The sequence below is a fragment of the Amblyraja radiata genome, chromosome 3 (genome assembly GCF_010909765.2).
Source record: "Amblyraja radiata isolate CabotCenter1 chromosome 3, sAmbRad1.1.pri, whole genome shotgun sequence".
Classification (NCBI taxonomy): domain Eukaryota; kingdom Metazoa; phylum Chordata; class Chondrichthyes; order Rajiformes; family Rajidae; genus Amblyraja; species Amblyraja radiata.
Genome location: NC_045958.1, coordinates 82648739 through 82668640, shown reverse-complemented (window position 1 = coordinate 82668640; position 19902 = coordinate 82648739). Strand labels below are relative to the sequence as shown.

The following is a 19902-nucleotide window of genomic DNA, read 5'->3' as shown; positions in this document are numbered from 1 at the left end:
ACAAAATTAAAAAAGGCCTGAAACGATGATAATTTGCTGGGATTCAATTTTCCTCACATTTTAAATGGTGGGGATAAAGTAGCCAGTTTTCAAATGCCATGCATTTCTCTGGCATGACCCATTAGGTTTTGTGAATATATATATATTTTTTAAAAGGCTCTAACACAAAATAAATGTCAATATTTTTGTAGACAATAATAAACAAGGCATGGCAATTTTATTAAAATTTTAATATACAAATATTAAAAAAATGATACATCAGGAATCAACTACATGATATTAAAAAAATCTCAGTTAGTGGAGTACAGTAGCTAGTGACAGCAGACAACAGCCAATGCAAGAAATACACAACACAATTCTCTGTAGGATTTGCCAATGGCACATTGAAGAGAACTCACCCTGAGCATTTTCCAACTATTTGGTCAATAGCGTATTCCAGGTGTTTTAATGAACATGGTAACAGACTTTGAATACTATGTTTTAAACTCATGGCTTTATAATTGCAAGAACCCATGAAAGTAGACCAGACAGCTTACAGAGTACAAAATATTTCAATGGACCTAGATACAGGTCAAATACCCTTCAAATTTTCGCCAACTACAGACATGATTATTTGACTCAAGTCACTACCATATGAAGTCAGCAAGTTTTGTGATTAAAAATTTTAAATAAAAAAGTTAGCATGGAAGTCAATTCAGTTTGGTCCCTTAAAAAGTTGTTTTGAAACTTCCTTTAAACCAAAGGTTTTATCACCAATTTAAAAAAAAAAAAAATCCAATTTCATCAAGGGTACACAATGAACTGACTGGGCATCTGATTCACAAAAGATGGATGAACAGTACAGATAGATAATTTAGTTTTCACGCATTTTTATCAACCATTCAGCTTTTGCTTCAAAAGTGCAGCAACAATCAATGGTTTACTATGGCAACAAGTGACGCCAATTCCCAGCAATACAAATGAAGAGAAAAGAAAACTAGAGTAAGGTTATGTCAGTTATTACAAATTCACTTTGGAGTTGCATTAATACAGTGCAGCAGTTGTTGCATCTCTTCCTTTTTGAAAAGGATCTACAATACAATTTTGGAATCGTATGCAAATGACTAAAAATTAACTAAATCCTTATAAAGCCCCGAGTATATTTGATTACATAGGATGTATAACATGGAAGCAGGCAATTAACCTGTTAATGCTCCATTCAAGCCCTTTCTAGTATAGCCTTGTCTAAATCTACCAGTGTAACCTTCTTCATGTGCGTGTCCAGCTTCCCCACAAATGTATTTATTTATTACTCTTTATTTATTACAATTTACTCTTTATTTATTACAAATGCATTTATTTATTCTATACTTTTCTTCTCTTTGGACAACCATCTTAAATCTGTTTCAGATTTCTACGACGTCTAATTTTGCTTTATCTCTTATCTTCTATCAAAATGATTCTCACCATTTTGTTCAGTACTTATTGGTTTTCTAATGATTATATGTATTCATAGGACAATTGTGATTGGATTGGCAGGAATGAAGTAGCAGATTCTGAACATGATTAACAAGGCTAACTACAACGTCCTTCAGTAAGTTTAAGATTTCGCTGCAGGAGACACTGCATTATAGGATAGATAGGTGCACAATGCATATGACCCTATGGATTTTGTACCAGCCATCCTAGCTAAAGCCTTACAACACACTAATAGTGCTGGTTCAACTTATCAGGGTACCAGTAATATAATTTTACTCACAACACAGACAGTGACTTGACTCTGGCAATCTAATAAACTCCAGAGCCCTAGACTGACTAATCAGCTGAGTTAGGAGCAATGTCAAGAAACCTATAATTCAAAGACCTGATCATTTCAAGTAAGCGTTATGGACGTTGCAACATAGGTTGTGACTTTTTTTTTTGCATTATTGTCTTGGAAACTAAGAGGGAACAAAACCCACTTTAGATGATAAAGTAAATTGAATTTGATCTTAATAATGGCTCAACCGTCATCTAGCTCTAAACCAAATTTGCATTTAACGGAAAATATTGGATAAACTCAGGTCAGGCAGTGATCCCCAGAGATGCTGCATGACCTCAATATCTCCACTATTTCCATTCATTATTGCAAACTTTATGGCTATCATTCCATCTCCCAACACATCCAACTCCATCGCCCCAAACTGCCAGCTCTCCCACAGCTCCACCTCACTCTACTTACCAAGTGGCAATATAAATAAAATGTGCAAGTTCAGCACTTTCCCAAATGATATTTGCTGTTGTATTTTTAAAACAAATCTTCTTTCCCTAGACCTGATAGGATTTAGTTCCTCAGGCATCTGAGGGCAAGCTACATCATCCAATTAAACTTGTCCAACATCCATAAGCTCCTTCCTCTGGGTCTCTGGGTGACAACCAGCAATCAAAAGACAACTAATCATTCTCCCAACCTCTAACTCAGAGGCACCAATGATAACTATGGGCCTCATCTACTTTCTTAGTTGTGGTCAGCTCTCTCAATGGAGGCCAAATAACAAACAAAATATTTTTGATCTCTAGTGTTCATCTTCGTGTTGAATGATCCCCGCAGCAGGAGCCGAGTAAAGCCCAGATTCAAGTCTACACATTCTGTGACCAATCTTTCATCCTGCATGCAAAACATCCCCGCATACTATATTTAGTTACATCCATTTATAGAAACCCAAGGTTTAATAGTTTCCCTGACAAGTTATAGAAAGGTGACAGTTTCATCCTGAGTTTTTTTAGCATAGCAGTTTCAAAGGAATGTTGCAACAGGACTGCAAAGTGCTACGCAAGCCAAATGAAGCAAATATTTAAAATATCGTTATGCTATTTTAAAAAGTACTACAGCACCGCTTTCATATAAAATATCCTGCAGGTTCTGCATTCAAAATGAGTGCATGATTATAATATCTATAAAGCAAAATGTTACAAAAATGGTCACTTTCCAAAGCAGTAAATGGTTATACGATTCTCCCTCTGCATGTTAATATACATTTTCTGTCATACAGCTAAACCCAGCTTTGAACAAGTTCCATGTTACTGCAAATTGGCAACATTCTAATTAGAAAAGGTTAAAATTAAATTAACCTCCAAACACATTATTAAACTCCCTTCTCTTTTGTGGGTTAATAGGAATGCACAAAGGTACAAAGGTGATGTATTGCCTGCGTTCCACAGATATCCTGAAATCAAGCGTTACCAGCTCCAGAGGCCTAGAAAAGACAAACAGTACATGCAATCTTAGACTACTTGAAAAGATAATATTTTTAATTAAAAAAAATATTTTCCCCACGACTTTTTTAATATAAATAAATCACCTTCAAATTTTTTGCACAACAATGGACACCTCAAAAAATGTAAAAGCTGTTTTCTATCCATATCTATTTTGTAAATAGTTTTTCAACCCCTCAACTCCCCCCACCCGCAAAACTGATGGGAGAGCTGTTGATTAAATATAGTCTTTTGGCTCATATTTAGTCATTTGCCCCCATTTCATTAACCAAAAATATTACGTCAAAATAATATGATATCAAACTACTGAGAAAAGGCCTTGCAATTTCTAGTCTCTTTCGTATCAAGATCTCCAAGGTTCCTTGCAGACAATTAGATATTTCTGAACTGTAGTCAGTACTGCAATACAAGAAACAGAAACCAATTTGCAAGCTCCTAAATGATTTGAAGAGAATTAACTACAGGAAGCATTAGCCCTAAGGAACCAGCTGTTTGCTCAAATCACAGAACACAATTCATCAAGCAGAAAATTTACAGTTATAAAATACAAACACCTTTTACTTTAGAAATATAATCTACAATGGATTATGCAACGTTAATACCATACACATTTAAAACCTTGATTAAGGTTTGTTTTGAGCTGGTTATAGATTTCGTTCAACAATGTAAATTTTAAGAAATGTATTATTTCAATATCGAGTTACTTACAGGTTTGGCATTTTCATGCAGTTCATAACATGGGGAATAAACCCAAAATTAAATATTATTCATAGATTTGGGGGAAGCACTCTCAATGGAGTTGAAAAGTTGTAGGTTCAATTTTTACTCCAGAGTTGAAACCTAGGTTGACACCCTATTAAAATACTGATCATAGAAACATTGAAAAATAGGTGCAGGAGTAGGCCATTCGGATCTTCGAACCAGCACCGCCATTCAATGTGATCATGGCTGATCATCTAAAATCAGTACCCCGTTCCTGTTTTTCCCCCCCCATATCCCTTGATTCCTTTAGCCTTAAGAGCTAAATCTGACTCTATCTTGAAAACATCCAGTGAATTGGCCTCCACTGCCTTCTGTGGCAGAGAATTCCACAGATTCACAACTCTGGGTGAAGAAGTTATTCCTCATCCCAGTCCTAAATGGCCTACCCCTTATTGTTAACTGTGACCCCTGGTTCTGGACTCCAACATCGGGAACATTTTTCCTGCATCTAGCCTGTCCAATCCTCTAAGAATTTTATTTCTATACAAGACCTCCTCTCATCCTTCTAAATTCCAGTGAATACAAGCCCAGTCGACCCATTCTTTCATCATGTCCGTCCCGCCTTCCCGGGAATTAACCTGGTGAACCTACGCCTCACTCCCTCAATAGCAATAATATCCTTCCTCAAATTAGGAAACCAAAATTGCACACAATACTCCAGGTGCGGTCTCACCAGGGCCTTGTACAACTGCAGTAGCACTTCCTTGCTCCTAAACTCAAATCCTCTCGCAATGAAGGCCAACATGCCATTAGCTTTCTTCACTGCATCCTGTACGTGCATGCTTACTTTCAATGACTGATGTACAAGCCGACCCAAGTCTCGTTGCACCTCCCCTTTTCCTAATCTGACACCATTCAGATAGTAATCTGCATTCCCATTCTTACCACCAAAGTGGATAACCTCACATTTATCCACATTATTCTGCATCTGCCATACTTCTGCCCACTCACCCAACCTATCCAAGTCACCCTGCAGCCTCATAGCATCCTCATCGCAGCTCACACTGCCACCCAGCTTTGTGTCATCCGCAAACTTGGAGATGTCACATTTAATTTCCTCGTCTAAATCATTAATATATATTGTTAACAACAGGGGTCCAAGCACCGAGCCTTGCGACACTCCACTAGTCACTGCCTGCCATTCTGAAAAGGACCCATTAATTCCTACTCTTTGCTTCCTGTCTGCCAACCAGTTCTCTATCCATGTCAATACCCTACCCCCAATACCATGTGCTCTAATTTTGCACACTAATCTCATGTGTGGGGCCTTGTCATAAGCTTTTTGAAAGTCCAGATACACCACATCCACTGGCTCTCCCTTATCCATTCTACTCATTACATCCTCAAAAAAATTCCAGAACATTAGTCAAGCATGATTTTCCCTTCATAAATCCATGCTGACTTTGACCGATCCTGTTTTCCAAACGCGCTGCTATAATATATTTAATAATCGACAAGCATCTTCCCCACTATCGATGCAAGGCTAACTGGTATATAATTCCCCATTTTCTCTCTCCCTCCTTTCTTAAAAAGCAGTTACATTGGATCAGTTCCTGTGAACTGGAGGGTAGCCAGAGTCGAGAGAACGTTGGCGAATGATCACCAATTTCTAGGGCCACCTCCTTGAGTCCTCTGGGATGCAGACCAACAGGCCCTGGAGATTTATCTGCTTTCAATCCCAACAGTTTACCTAACACAATTTCCTGACTAATGTGAATTGCCTCCAGTTCCTCCCTCCCATTAGATCCTCGGTCCCCTAGTATTACAGGGAGATTGTTTGTGTCTTCCTTAGTGAAGACAGAACCAAAGTACTCGTTTAACTGCTATTTCCTTGTTTCCCCATTCTAAATTCATCTGTCTCTGAGAGTAAGTGACCTATATTTGTCTTTACCAATCTTTTCCTTCTTCATATCTAAAGAAGCTTTTACGGTCAGTTTTTATATTCTCGCAAGCTTTCTTGCCCCACACCCTCAGCTACACATGACAATTCCGAAAATATATCCAAGAGCCATACATCTTTAGTTCAATAGTTTATATTTCAGGTTTAGCTTGAGGAGGGGGAGCTGTTTAGCATCAGTCAACTTTTCTTTTTTAAACCATGGCTATTAAATGCTTGGTTTAATGCTGGAGACCCTTTGTAAATTATCTGCTAGCTCAAACAGCCTTGGAGCAAACTCCCTCAACTGAACTTTTAAAAGAATCTTCATTTTCTTTACAGCAATTGTGCACTGTTTTGGGTCAGTGCTTTTACTCTTCTGCTTGTTTGCATCACTGCAAAGCCACTGAATAGCGCATGCCATTAACAAGCTCATCTCATCCCAGAGATAAATGGGAGTGATGCGCATTGAAAACCATGCGAAGCAAATTGTAAATTCCATACAGTTGCCACTTAGAATTAGCATGGAGTTAATATTTACAATAAAGATCAGTAAATACTGGAAAATAGTGTAAGAATGAACTGCAGATGCTGGTTTAAACTAAGGATAGACACAATGTGGTGGAGTAGCTCAGTGAGACTGGCAGCGTCTGTGGAAAGAAGGGATGGGTGACGTTTCGGGTCAAGACATCTGAAGGGTCTCGACCCGAAACGTCACCCATTCCTTCTCTACAGAGATGCTGCCTAGCCCGCTGAGTTACTCCAGCACTTTGTGTCTATCTCTAGAAAATAAAGTACTATTTTCCCTCAGTCAGTAGCATTAAAACAGAGTACATGTTAATGCAAATGTTAGCATTGTTAGATCTTGTTCCATGAATTACTAGCCATGTGACCCATATTAAGTGGACTTTATTAACCAAATACAAATTCAATCTCTTTTGTTGGAGGAAGCATTTACTCAAATTCTCAAACTGACAAATCTCAATCCTCAAAATGTTTTTTTTTTGTTTTTGTTTTTTTAAAACAGCTTTTTTTCCCAGAAAGACCCAGCAGAAAAAAAATGTTCACTTACTCCAAACACAGATGAAAACGAATCACATACAGTGACACATGAAAAGAAAATTAAGGTAGAAAGCAATTTAGAAATTAGTTTAATTCACAACACAAAAAGAACTTTAAAAGCATTAGTTGAAGAAAGCAAGATAATGGAATAATTCAGTAATTGGACAATTCCATAACGTCCAAAATTCCACTGCAGCAGCAAAGATTAGACAAGTGTAGACCATATTAATTTTGAATATCAGAGCTCTCGTGAACAAAGTGAAGATAATTTTTTTAAATAATTAAATCTCGAGTGTTAGGCTACCAGTGCATCAAAAATAACCTTTGAAAAGTGCAATGTCCAAAAATCTATCATCTTCAGAAAAAGTTACAAAATGAAACCAAACCCTACTCGTGCAAAAATAAATCTCAGAGCAATGTACCTACTAACCCCAAAATTAAGCAAATATTTCACCAAGAAAACAATGCAGCATTAACCATACAAATGAGAAATGAATTTACTAATTGCTAATAAACTGCTGACCAAACTTATTTGTGTGCTTATTTTTCGAAATCTGGGTGCAGCTATCTGAACTCAACATCTCATTCTGCAGTTATTTATTGTTCCTTAGCAATTTTTTTATTTTTTTTTAAAGGAAATGCCTGATTGGTTTAAAAAGACAAAATAGTGCATTATGGTGCGATCTGGGTGTACATTATGCTAATTGCTCCAGACCTAGATTTAAAATTAATGTTTAACAACTTAATCAAAGCAATGCAAAGACATTACCAGCAGGAATACCCTGAAAAAGTGATGTGCAACAGCATGCAACTTGCTACATTTCAATTCTCAACCCTCCCAGATATGTTCGCCTTAATATGCCTCTATTTAATCTTAATGGTCCCACTGATTGGGATTTAGCAGGGATTATAGAGTTGACAGGGCAAGTGCAAACCTGCCAAAATATATCGTTATTTAACTAATCAGGGCAATAATGAAGGAAGTGGCCCCACTACAAAATAAAACAATATTTAAAAATAATTATCCATACCGTTGAAAGAATAAATAATAATTATCAGCAGGTTGAGTAGACATTGGGCTTCAATGCCAGTCAAAAAGCACATAAAGAAACTACTACCCAGTCCCATCTCAGCTAACTGCCACAGAGGGGGGACGAAATAAGGAAAATAATACTCCCACCCAGCTGATTGGCAAATAGATAAAGAGGAAGAGCAGGAGATCCTGAGTAATGCACAAAGCAAAGACTTCACCAGAGTGAGACCAGTCGACAAAGACAGAGACACACAAGTAGTAACAGTGAAACTCCTCGAGGATGGCCGATTCCTCACTGTTACCTACCATTGATCTCATTTCAGCCACATTACCAGTGGCAGATCGCATTGCTTTCTTGCTATCATCCATGAATTCCTGAAACAAAAACCATAACAAGTGTATTGAAGATTCCTATTAAACAAAAGACCATAAACAAACAAAATATGATCATTTTTGCATGCACACAGAAATCCTTTAGCAAGTTTATTAAATATTTAAATCAAAACTTGAATTGCTATGTTGATGAATGCAATATTGAATAAATTAAAACTCACAATTCTCAAATTGGGCCCTACAACATGAATTAACTTTTTGAAAAGGGAGCGACTACAGAATCAGCTTGTTTCATCTTGTTTAATGATAAGTGGGGGAGGGCAGATGTGTTAGCACTGAAACATTAAATTATTTCAACTTGTTATTCATGGAAGATCTGTGATACTGTGGTATTTAACATGGTCCAACATGAAAAACTTCTCCAAGTACAAGATCTTGATCTTAATCCAGCAGAATGTTTGTTAATTATTCCAACACAAACCTCCAGGAAAACCTTCAATCAAGTTCCACACAAGAACTTTCTCTTTAACTCACCATTAAACCTTTATCCATGTAATACTCTCGTCCAGAACTCCCATCATTGTATTTGCAGTCAACCGCAAAGCAGAGGAAAAGGACATCCACCACCATCTCATAAATGGACAAGAAGCAATGTGACACGAAGAAGGCAAACAGGCAAATAATGATAAGTGGCAGGACCCACACCGTATAATCTCGCTGATAGTCGAGTAGAATTATACCAACAAAACCTGAGATAAACACGATAAGGAGCTGAAAATAGAACAGAATAGAAATAGATTAACCAATGGGATTATATGAAAACAATAAGGCTCAGAAATATTTTACAACTGTTTAAATGTATGCATTTGAGTGCAGACATTGTTGTATGAGTTTAGGAAAAGGAAAATCTTAATTTTTTATTTGTAAAGTAAAGAAAACTAAACTAAACGTTCCAAAATCATGGCATGGTTCATAAGCAAATCAATAAAATGGAGGTTTCAACAACTCATTCTTAAATTCAAATATGTCAAATGCCATGCGAGTGCAACCAACAATGTAGCAAATTGACCCCAGGTGCTACACAAAAACACTTAACAACAAGTTCTAGAAAGAGATAATAGGACAGATGACCAATGTTATATTTGATTAGGATGCTCCTCAAAGCTTCCTCCAACAGAGGAAAAGATAATGAAAGATGTGGAAAAGAGTAGGTTGGTGAGATAGGAAACTCCAGGATTGATAGTCAGAGCCATCAATAATGGGGTAAATAGATTTAGTCTTTGATGCGGTCAGAATTGGAGGAGCAAAACATCTGGGGAAGACTGCACATTTAGAGATGAGAGAAATAGGGAAAGAGGTTCATGTAAGGAGGTTAAATGCTGAACCACAACACCAGCTCTACTACATTCCATTAACCACAAAAATCCATTTGCATTCTGTATTTTCCACCCTTCCACTGCATCCTCGTGTTTTGGTCATCATCAATATGTTTACAGTTTTGGTGAAATAGCATTGGCCTAATGTTAGTTCTGTTTCTCCTCACTTTCAGATTACGGGATTCACAGTTACACAGGATGCTGCACTCTGTGCAGATCGGGATGGATCTTCAAATAGTTCATTAGATATAATAACAAAGCCAAAATAGACAATTCACAAACCTTTCCCAGTAACAGCACAAAATCGCCAACTGTATTAATTGCTGCCACTCTCAGTGCATTCTCCACCAGAATCACGATAGCATCCTTGGCGGATGTGCAGAAGCTGGTACCATTTATGGCTGATGCTATATATGCATTCTATCAATATAAAACATTCAAAACCATTAATACCTGTACTTCAAGTGGAAATATCTTTATTTACTTCATGAAATATTCCTTTAATAAAATAATTTGACTGTGTCAACTTGAAAATGTCCTTCATTATGTATGTTTGAGATTGGAATAATCAAGTGTACAAGGTTGACATTCGGGGGGGTAAACTGACTTTGTTTATATTTTACACTGCATTATGTGCCAATTGCTCCCATGACTTGTTTTTGTGATAAACATTTCACATCACATTTGATATATTTTGTTACTTTTTTATCAGATGCTCTCAAATTTTCTCAGTTTTGTCATATGCTCTGGCTTTAACTTTCAACATCTATCCCATGAGCAATAATTCTTTCAAGTTCAAATTTGAGGTCCCAGGAGCCTACACTTTATCAGGCTCCCATATTCCTCTATGAAGTGCATCCTGTACAATTTATAATTTCCAATTAGTTATCATAGAATCAGAACAATATAGTAAAGACTATTTCTCCCTGTTTAACCATGTCAGCACTGCGAGAGGTCCAATTATTCTTATTCCCCTGTCTTTCAGCCATAGTCCAGTAATCTGTCAAATGTTTCCAATTTCCTTCTGAAATGTTATTAGAGCAAATTCAGCCATTGCCTGCATTTGCAGCTCATTCCATGTAGCTGACCTGATCCTCCCACAACTTGGAAGGCGTATTAAGCATATGGCGAGGTATTGATCAGGTACCAGAATACCAAGGGGCTTTGGAGGAGGCAGAGATGGGGGGGCAGGCTTCCTGTTGTGCCAAATCTAGGTCAGCAATTTAATGTTTTTTTTTCAAAAAAGATGTCTGGTATTCAAATGGATTTAATAGACCAAGATTGTTGTATGCGATTAAAAAAAATCCCTTTACACAAATGAATAGCACCTTTAAAACAAAGTATACAAAGACGTACAGGTTCGTAGGTTAATTGGCATGGTAAAATGTAAAAATTGTCCCTAGTGTGTGCAGGATAGTGTTGGTGTGCGAGGATCGCTGGTCGGCGCGGACCCGGTGGGCCGAAGGGCCTGTTTCCGCGATGTATCTCTAAATGAAACTAAACAATAAGAAATAAGCAACCCATCCTTTTCCTCCCAACCTCCAGATTAAGAATAGAATAGTTTCTTTATTGCCATTGTAACATGAACCATGTACAACAAAATTTAAAAATGTCAGCCAGTCAGTGCACCATTCAAACATTTCTAAAAGTTAACGATACATACAAGGTAAAATATTAAAAAAAGATAAACAACTAAAATAAATATCATGAAAATAGCACGCATAAACACCCAACCCTACATCCTTCTGTCGATTTCACAGTGTACCACAGTCCCTTAGTATGTATCGCCCCTGCGTTCCTTGGCGGCTACATTTTGTGCCTTTATAGCAGTGGGGTAAAAACTGTTTTTAAGTCTGTTTGTCCTTGTCCTTGTAGATCTGTACCGTCTGCCTGACGGCAACAGTTCAAACAGGGAGTTTCCGGGGTGGGAAATTTCCTTTATAATACTCAAGCTCAAGACTACAGCTCTGCTTTTAATACCATCCTTCCCCACAAACTGGTGGACAAACTGGATGACGGGACTTCCACACTCCACCTGCATGTGGATAAATAGCTTCCTGTCGGGTCGCAGCCAGAGAGTCAGAGTGGGCCATCACACATCCACGGCCCTCAGCCTCAGTACCGGCTCTCCACAGGGCTGCGTGCTGAGCCCCCTGCTCTACACCATCTACACACATGACTGCATCATAAACATCATACAAATGAGGACTTCGACAGACAAGTCAAGTCTGGTTGAGGATTGATGGTGCTCTTGGCAATATATCCAGGGGGGCGGAGGGGGGGGGGGGGGAGTAAACTGGATTCCTCAACATTGTCCTTGTGAGGGAATCGACACAAGACAAGACTCCACAATTGAACTCCCAGCAGGGTTGAATGAATTTCGTGACTGAGAGCAGCTGAATACTCCTGATTCCCCTCTGAGCCACAAGCACAAACAGGCCCATTGTTGAATATGCGTATACCATCTGTTCAGGTAGTCCACTCTAGAGCTCCTCAGATTACAATACTTCTGCCACTGGGAAAAGTTTCTTCCCAATGACCATACATCAGACTAAACTTGGAAATACATGAATGAACTGAAATAGAACATAGAACACAACTGCAGGCCCTTCGGCCCACAATGTCTATGCCGAACATTATGCCACATTAAACTAATTTCCACTGGCTGATATGATCCCTATCCCTCCCTTCCTTGCCTATCTTTGTGCCCATCTCAAAACCCATTAAATTCCACTATAATATCTTTCTTCACCATCCCGGGCAGCATGTACCAGGCACCTACTCTGTGTAAAAAAAGTTGCTGGGCAATTCTTCTTTAAACTTTGCCATTCTCATCTTAAAGCTATGCCCTCTGGTCTTTAACATTTTCATCCTGGGAATAAGGTGAAAAGGTTAAATGTTTTTAAATATACAAAAGATGGTCCTGGACTGTGTTATAGCTTATATTTTGTCTCAAGCAGGCCATATCCAGCGGATTGATAAGAGAGAGAGAGACAAGCCCGGGTTTACCTCAGGTTGCTGTGTATTGAGACAATGACCGATGCCTTTGAAATGTGTCTACCAATTGACAAGAGAGAGAAGCCCAGACTTGTAGTGATGTATATTGAGACAATGACCTTTGTGATGTCTTGCCTTGAAAGTACCAAATGACCGATGCCTTTGAAATGTGTCTATTAATTGACAAGAGACAAGCTCAGACACATCCTGTGGTAATGTGTATTGACTATCTCTGACCATGACTAACATCTTTGGAATGTGACTAAGTGACAAACACACAGTATAAAAGATCGTGCAACTCTTTGTTCATTGAAGTGTTGGCAAGGGGGGAGTCAGGTGTCTCTGTTGCTTACTTGACTAGTGTGGCCCCGTCACTTCCCGGCCGATGATCAGTAAAGCATGAGTTGGTCTAACTAACCTTTTTGTGAGTTGTCTGTTTATCAAGAGTGAACCTTAACAAAGGTTCTAACTGTCTACTCTATTAGTCTCTCTCAATTTTACCTACTTCTGTCAGTTCTCCCCTTAGCCTCTGACGCACCAGAGAAAACAATCCATTTTCTAATTTCTCCTTATAGCTGATATTCTCCAATTCAGGCAGCATCTTCTGGTAAACGTCTTCTATACTGTTTCCAAAGCCTCCATATCCCTCCTGTAATGGGGCAACCAGAACTGCATACAATACTCCACAAATGACCTCAACAAAGACCTATAAAACTGCAATATGACTATCTGACTCTCAGACTGAATTCTCCCACTAATAAAGCCAAGCATACCATAGATCTTCCTTACTCGTCTACCTTATTGTCTACTTATGTGGCCATTTTCAGAGAGCTTTGGATTTGGAACCCAAGATTCCTTTGTACATCAATGCTGTTAACGGTGTTAACTGCAGATGTTCCCCTTGCATTCGGCCTCCTAAATGGAACACCTCACACTTGCTCATATCAAACTGCATCTGCCTTTTCTCTGCCTATTTCTGGAGCTGATCAACAGTTTCTCTTGCCACATTCACAGTCCGACCTGTTGAATATTTTCAACTGCTTTTTTATTTCAGATACCCAGCAGATGGTGTTGGGCATCTGAAATAATCATAATACCCACATCAATTGACTTGGATTCATAAAGGTTAATAGTCAGTATACCAAGTTATCAACAGACACATTTCACAGAAAACAAACATCTTTGCTTTTAAGAAAAAATAGCCCTAAATCTATTTAGTGAGGTAATCAGGTAAAAGTAAAATAAAAGTTTTTATTGAGCGATTTCGATCAACACAAGGAGAAATGAGATAAACCATAATGGAATAACCTACAATTACAGAAATTCTGATAACAAATAAGATGCATGTTAGATGGATTAATATAATTTTAGAATTTGACAGATAAAATATTCATGTACACAACAATAATTAACCTGCACACTAGACAGAAGAATATACATTTATGATTTACCAGGTAACTTATTTTACTTTTAACTTCTTCACATTCTTTTAAAAAAACATGTTCAAACGTCCCCAAAAGAGTCAATTGAGCTGACTTATAAAAAAATGGAAATGAAAAAAACTTACCCGATTGAGATAGAGCAGGCACTTTTCTAAACACCAGAGGCAACACATGCACGATTTCAGCATACACTTTGCACAAGCATTTTCCTAGATTTTAAACAAAAGCGTTAACAAACCTTCAAAACTTGATAAAAGCTGGTTTCAGTAATGCCAACATGACATTGAATGTGAAGGTTTGCTGGGGGATATGAATTTTTACCTTGCCTTTGAGCTGGCTGTGAATATACACAAGGATCATTCGTGGGATCTTTACCAAAGTGATGATGAAGGAACCCTTGGCTACGGTTCCCAGATGATATCTTACCAGCCGACACATGGAAGAAAGGATTGGCGTTGCTGGCAGGTTATGCTTGTCCCTGAGTAAATTCAGATAAAGGCAGTAATTGGAACAATGGTCATGTTAGGAGAGCAAGCACATGTTCATTATTATATAAAGCATTCCCAAACATTGCAATGTATGCACACCTGAGGAGAAATCGAGCATGTAATTTTTTTAATGCAAAATTAGTTATCTAAAATTACCTGACTGACCTAGAAAATGTTAATTCATTAAACTACCCCAGAACTTAGTTTAAGAAACCAAGAGAATACGGTGGAATATACTGATGAATAATTTATCAGTTGCAACATTTGTCAGTGCAAATCAGACTTGTGCTTCACCTCAATGTAGCGCAAAATATGATAAATACGAGCGCATTTAGCCTCCTGCTGTGCCCCCGGACGCAATGGAACAGTTCCATACTGTACTAAACTAATGGGTCAGATAAACTTGGCACCAAGTCTTGGGTGGCACTCCTAACACAATCCTATCACTGGAAAGGAATTGCCAACTTAGATTGAAAGATTAGGTCAAGATTTATTTCTCAGTTTAATTAAAGTTAATGTTTTTAGTTAATTTACATCATGTTTTGAAAAGTATCTTTGTTTATGTCAGCGTTGAAATGTATTTAAATTGTTCCTGAGCCAATATGTTTAAGTAGTATAGAATATAGAATAATACAGCAAAGGATCTGGCCCTTTAACCCACAATGACCCTGCCCACTATGATGTCAATTTAATTGATTTTATTCTTATCTGCAAGCATGTGGTTTAAATCCCTACATTTCCTGTCTGTGCCTGTGAAAATACTATTGTATCTGCATCCATTAATTCCCATTTCAGCTTTCTAGCACTCTTACGTATAAAATAATTGGCTAACAAGAACTTTCTCATTCTCATCTTAAAGTTGAGCAAATATCCAGGAAAGCTCACCACCAGTCCATGGAAATCTGCAACAACCAATTCTGGTCAGTTATCACACAAGGGTGGCAGCTGGTGCAGCTGGTAGAACTGCCGCTCACAGCATCAGAGGTTCGATCTAACCTCGGGTGCTGTCTATGTGAAGTTTGCATGTTTCTCCCTATGACCACGTGGGTTTCATCTGGATGTTCACGTTTCCTCCCACATCTTAAAGATATGCAGGTTTGTACGTTAATTGGTCTCTAAATTTCCCTTTGTGCGTAGGAAGTGGATAAGAAAGTGAGATAACATAGAACTAGCGTGAACAGGTGACTCGTGGGATGAGGGCCTATTTCCATTCAGTATCTCTAAACTAAACACATTAAGAGATGCTGAACAAGTTGAAGCTCCGTAAGATTGCACACCTTCTTTCCCTTAATTTATACACATCCCATCTCAGGGTCTGCAACCCTCTCAGGGATGGTTATCCTGAGGTTTTAAGGTCCTTCAGTCAGAAATTTCACCAGAAAGTAAAATTAAATATGGCACACATACCACCTGCCCCAGCCAAAGGATTCTTAACAGTCCCTGAGATTACCCTAACTCCTTAATAGCAAGTTTCAGATATTATTGGGCATTTAGAAACATAGAAAATAGGTGCAGGAGTAGGCCATTCGGCCCTTCGAGCCTGCACCGCCATTCAATATGATCATGGCTGATCATCCAACTCAGTATCCCGTACCTGCCTTCTCTCCATACCCCCTAATCCCTTTAGCCACAAGGCCACATCTAACTCCCTCTTAAATATAGCCAATGAACTGGCCTCAACTACCTTCTGTGGCAGAGAATTCCACAGATTCACCACTCTGTGTGTGAAAAATGTTTTCCTCATCTCGGTCCAAAAAGATTTCCCCCTTATCCTAAAACTGTGACCCCTTGTTCTGGACTTCCTCAACATCGGGAACAATCTTCCTGCATCTAGCCTGTCCAACCCCTTAAGAATTTTGTAAGTTTCTATAAGATCCCCCCTCAATCTTCTAAATTCTATCGAGTACAAGCCGAGTCTATCCAGTATCCAGTACCTAATTTGTAGTGGAAATGAGGGCAGGCTTTGTACTGTACCAATTATAATAAATTTAACTTATATTAACAAAGGTTGGGGGCCATGACACAAATTCATACAAAAGCAAATGGAGTGGTTTCTGCTCAGGAATAGACAATGCTATTACACTTAGTAGGCCAGGCAGCAACTGCGGCGAGAGGGAGCTAATATTTTAAGGACACTTTAATATCAGACCCACAATGGCTGGAATCACTAAATTCTAATTCAGCTCATGCAAAGGCTGGAACTCCTTGCTTCTGCATACAGTCTATGAATAGTAAATTCAGAAAGCTGAATCTGTCAATTCACTCCACTGCTGTGGGCCTCTTGGAATTCAACCTTAACTCCTCAGAACTCAATGTTAATAAACTTGCATGTTTTCAAGAAATGCATTTATTCCTCAATAACAATTTTACAAAATGGAAGCAGTGAAGCTTTTTCATCAAACAGGTTTTGTAAGACGGCTGGTTTGATGACTTGCCTGCCAAAAATCAACCTTTAATTATGCAACTCTACAAGATCTCCTTTTCCAAACCCAGAGGCAAAACAAATTTTCCCACCCACTTAAACTTCAGTGTAAATGTAGAAATTATCAGAACTGATAAAACTAAATTGTGCAAATCAGTAATATTTCAAAACCTCTAATATTATGGATCACCTAAAAAAACTAAATATTGATAAATAACCCATTACTACCAAAGGCATTTCAATAGATGATAGGCCGACACAAAAGATTGATTGAAAGATACAAGGAAGCAGGCTCTTCGGCCCACTGAGACCAAACTCAGCATTGGAGCTTTACAATTCCAAGGAGGTAGTATAACATTGATCACCCATTTTTTGCTAGATCAATGGGGTAGGTTGCGAGATTGGAATTACATTTCTAGGACCATTCAGATGTTTTGGAATTTGGAATTAATTGTCATTAATTAATTCAAGAGCTTGAAAATAGCCAAGATTAATAGAAAATTGTGATTTCCATTTTAACTAAATCTTTACAACCCAGGAAAACAGAAGTTCCTGGAACAATCAAAAGATAAATTTATTTTGTATCAACATTCGGCTCGTCTCCAACAACTCCTACCAACTTCTTCAGATGCACATTAGAAAGCATATTCTCAGGTTGCATCACAACTTGGTTTGGGGACAACTCTGCCCAGGATCTCAAGAAATTACAGATTGTTGCAGAAGAAACTTAGTCCATCACACAGAACTACCATTGGCTCCATCTACACTTCATGCTGTCTCTAGAAAGCAGCCAACATAATCAAAGACCTTTTTCACTCTTGTAATTTTCTCTTCTTCCCACTGTAGTCAGGCAGAAGATACAAAAGCTTGAAAGCATGTACCAAGAGATTCAGGAAAAATTCCTTCCCCTGATATACTACTTCTTTGGAATTGTAAAGCTCTAATGCTGAACTATATTCTGCACTTAAGGGCCTGTCCCACGAGCATGCGGCAAGCGCGACCTAACGTGGTTGCTTGAGCCGTATGGCCTCGCGGGGCCAGTCCCACTTCGATCGCCGGAGGCATATGGAGTTGTGCGGAGCTGGTCCCGACATCGCGCGGGGCTCCGAAAAACTGTCACTGTCCAAAAATTTTGCGCGGCAAAAAATTCCTCTTAGAAGGTAATGGTCAATGCGAGGCCCCACACCAAATTCCGCGCAGCCGCCTTGAGGCTGTACGCTCCGCCTCGACGAGCGTAGGCAGCGTCTCGACGCAGTACGCAGCGTTTTGACGGCGTACGCCTTCGCTCGAACTTCACGTCAACTCGTACGGGATCACTCGACCTCCGCACGGCCCCCGATTCCGGTTTGGTCGTGCTCGCCACATGCAGTCGCATGCTCGTGGGACAGGCCCTTTAGGTATTTTTCCCTTTGCTCTACCTGTTGTACTGGGTATAGCTTGATCGTATTCATGTAGAGTATTATCCGATTAAATTGCGTAGCATACAAAGCTTTTCACCGCATTTCAGTGCACGTGACCATAAAAAAAAAATCAACATGTCACATGACTCACTAGGATCAGCACAGAAGATGGTTATATTCTGCTCAAAACAGATCTAACAAAAAATAAATGGAAATGATGGATTGTAATGATCTATGCAATCTATTTCACCGACTATTGTTGAAACTGCATGTTAGAATTGTAGAAAGTTCAGAAAGCAAGTCAAATGTAAGAAAGAGCTAATAAATTAAAGGCTTCCATTATCTTCTGGATGAAGATTTTTTCTTCAAAAATTTAATTCCACCCATTATAAAATCTATTTAAGGCATGGTCCCCTCTCCACATTATCTCAATTACCAGGTTTCTCACAAGGTAAATAGAAATGTTGATTAATTCTTAAACATGCAATTTTGTGTATAATGTTCATGAGTGCTTTATTGATTTACAAGTTACAACCAATATGACACCCAATTTGGCTTCAATTTTTGTGGGAAGATAATGTATCAGATCATTAATTGGCCAATGACAACTTTAAAATACAAATTTAACGACAAGAACAAGTTACAGAAAAGAGTACAGCTAGAGCTTAGTCCAAAACATTATGATTTTCCATGCTTGCAGTTAATGTTTGGGTACTTTGGAAACCAGGGATTTTCCACTTGTTTATCCACTAATATTAGGCAGATGTTAAAAAGCACTGTTTATACAATGTCCAGACTCAAATTTGCACATGACCCATCACTATCATGTTGATATGCCAAATGTTTGAAAAAAAGACAAACAATAAAAATATAAAGCACTCCAAGTAACTACAACACATCAAGAACTGGCTTTGTTTCTTTATCAAACCATTAGCAATTTAACAAACAGCATCACTGATTGTGTGAGCCAGTACCAAGCCACCATAGGCTGCAGATCGGGGGTTCTGTAATGGAACACTAAATAAACTTAAAATTGCAAAAAGACTAATGTGCTCTGTCGAAAATATGTAGAAAAGGGTATTTAATACAATTAAAACACTGACACCAAGAAAATATTGCTTTTAATGTAACATTAGCCGCATTTACTCCATTGAAACTTGCATTGTGGGTACTCTCTCATTTTCATAAATCCAATATTACAGTATAATAACTGAAGTTGGTGACAATAATAAATATGAACTGCCAATAAATTTCAACAAAGGTTTCTTGGTTTCCACAGGAACTAAATGTCCTGCTGCATAACTGCACAGTGCTGCTTTCTAGGTACATCCATGCAAAACAATTGCTTTTGAAATGATCACAGAAACTAGGTCGGGCAATGTCACAAAAATTGAAATAAAATGATATCAAAACTATTCCACTTGAAACAAATTACATCAGCCAAATGTAGTTCGATGTGACAATTGAGGTACAATCC

At 38.3% G+C, this 19902-nt stretch overlaps 1 protein-coding gene across 1 annotated transcript in view; it reads right to left on the bottom strand.

Annotated features, from left to right (window-relative positions):
* Positions 1-211: 211 nt before the first annotated feature.
* Positions 212-19902, bottom strand: part of slc44a1 (solute carrier family 44 member 1) — a 56996-nt gene continuing 37305 nt past the window's right edge. The window contains exons 11-16 of the mRNA XM_033018220.1: positions 14437-14593; positions 14241-14324; positions 9959-10096; positions 8835-9071; positions 8274-8342; positions 212-3215 (exon numbers count right to left, since the gene is read on the bottom strand). Of these exons, the coding sequence (XP_032874111.1) occupies positions 3192-3215; positions 8274-8342; positions 8835-9071; positions 9959-10096; positions 14241-14324; positions 14437-14593 (709 nt within the window). The 3' untranslated portion in view covers positions 212-3191. The remainder of the gene's footprint in view (positions 3216-8273; positions 8343-8834; positions 9072-9958; positions 10097-14240; positions 14325-14436; positions 14594-19902) is intronic.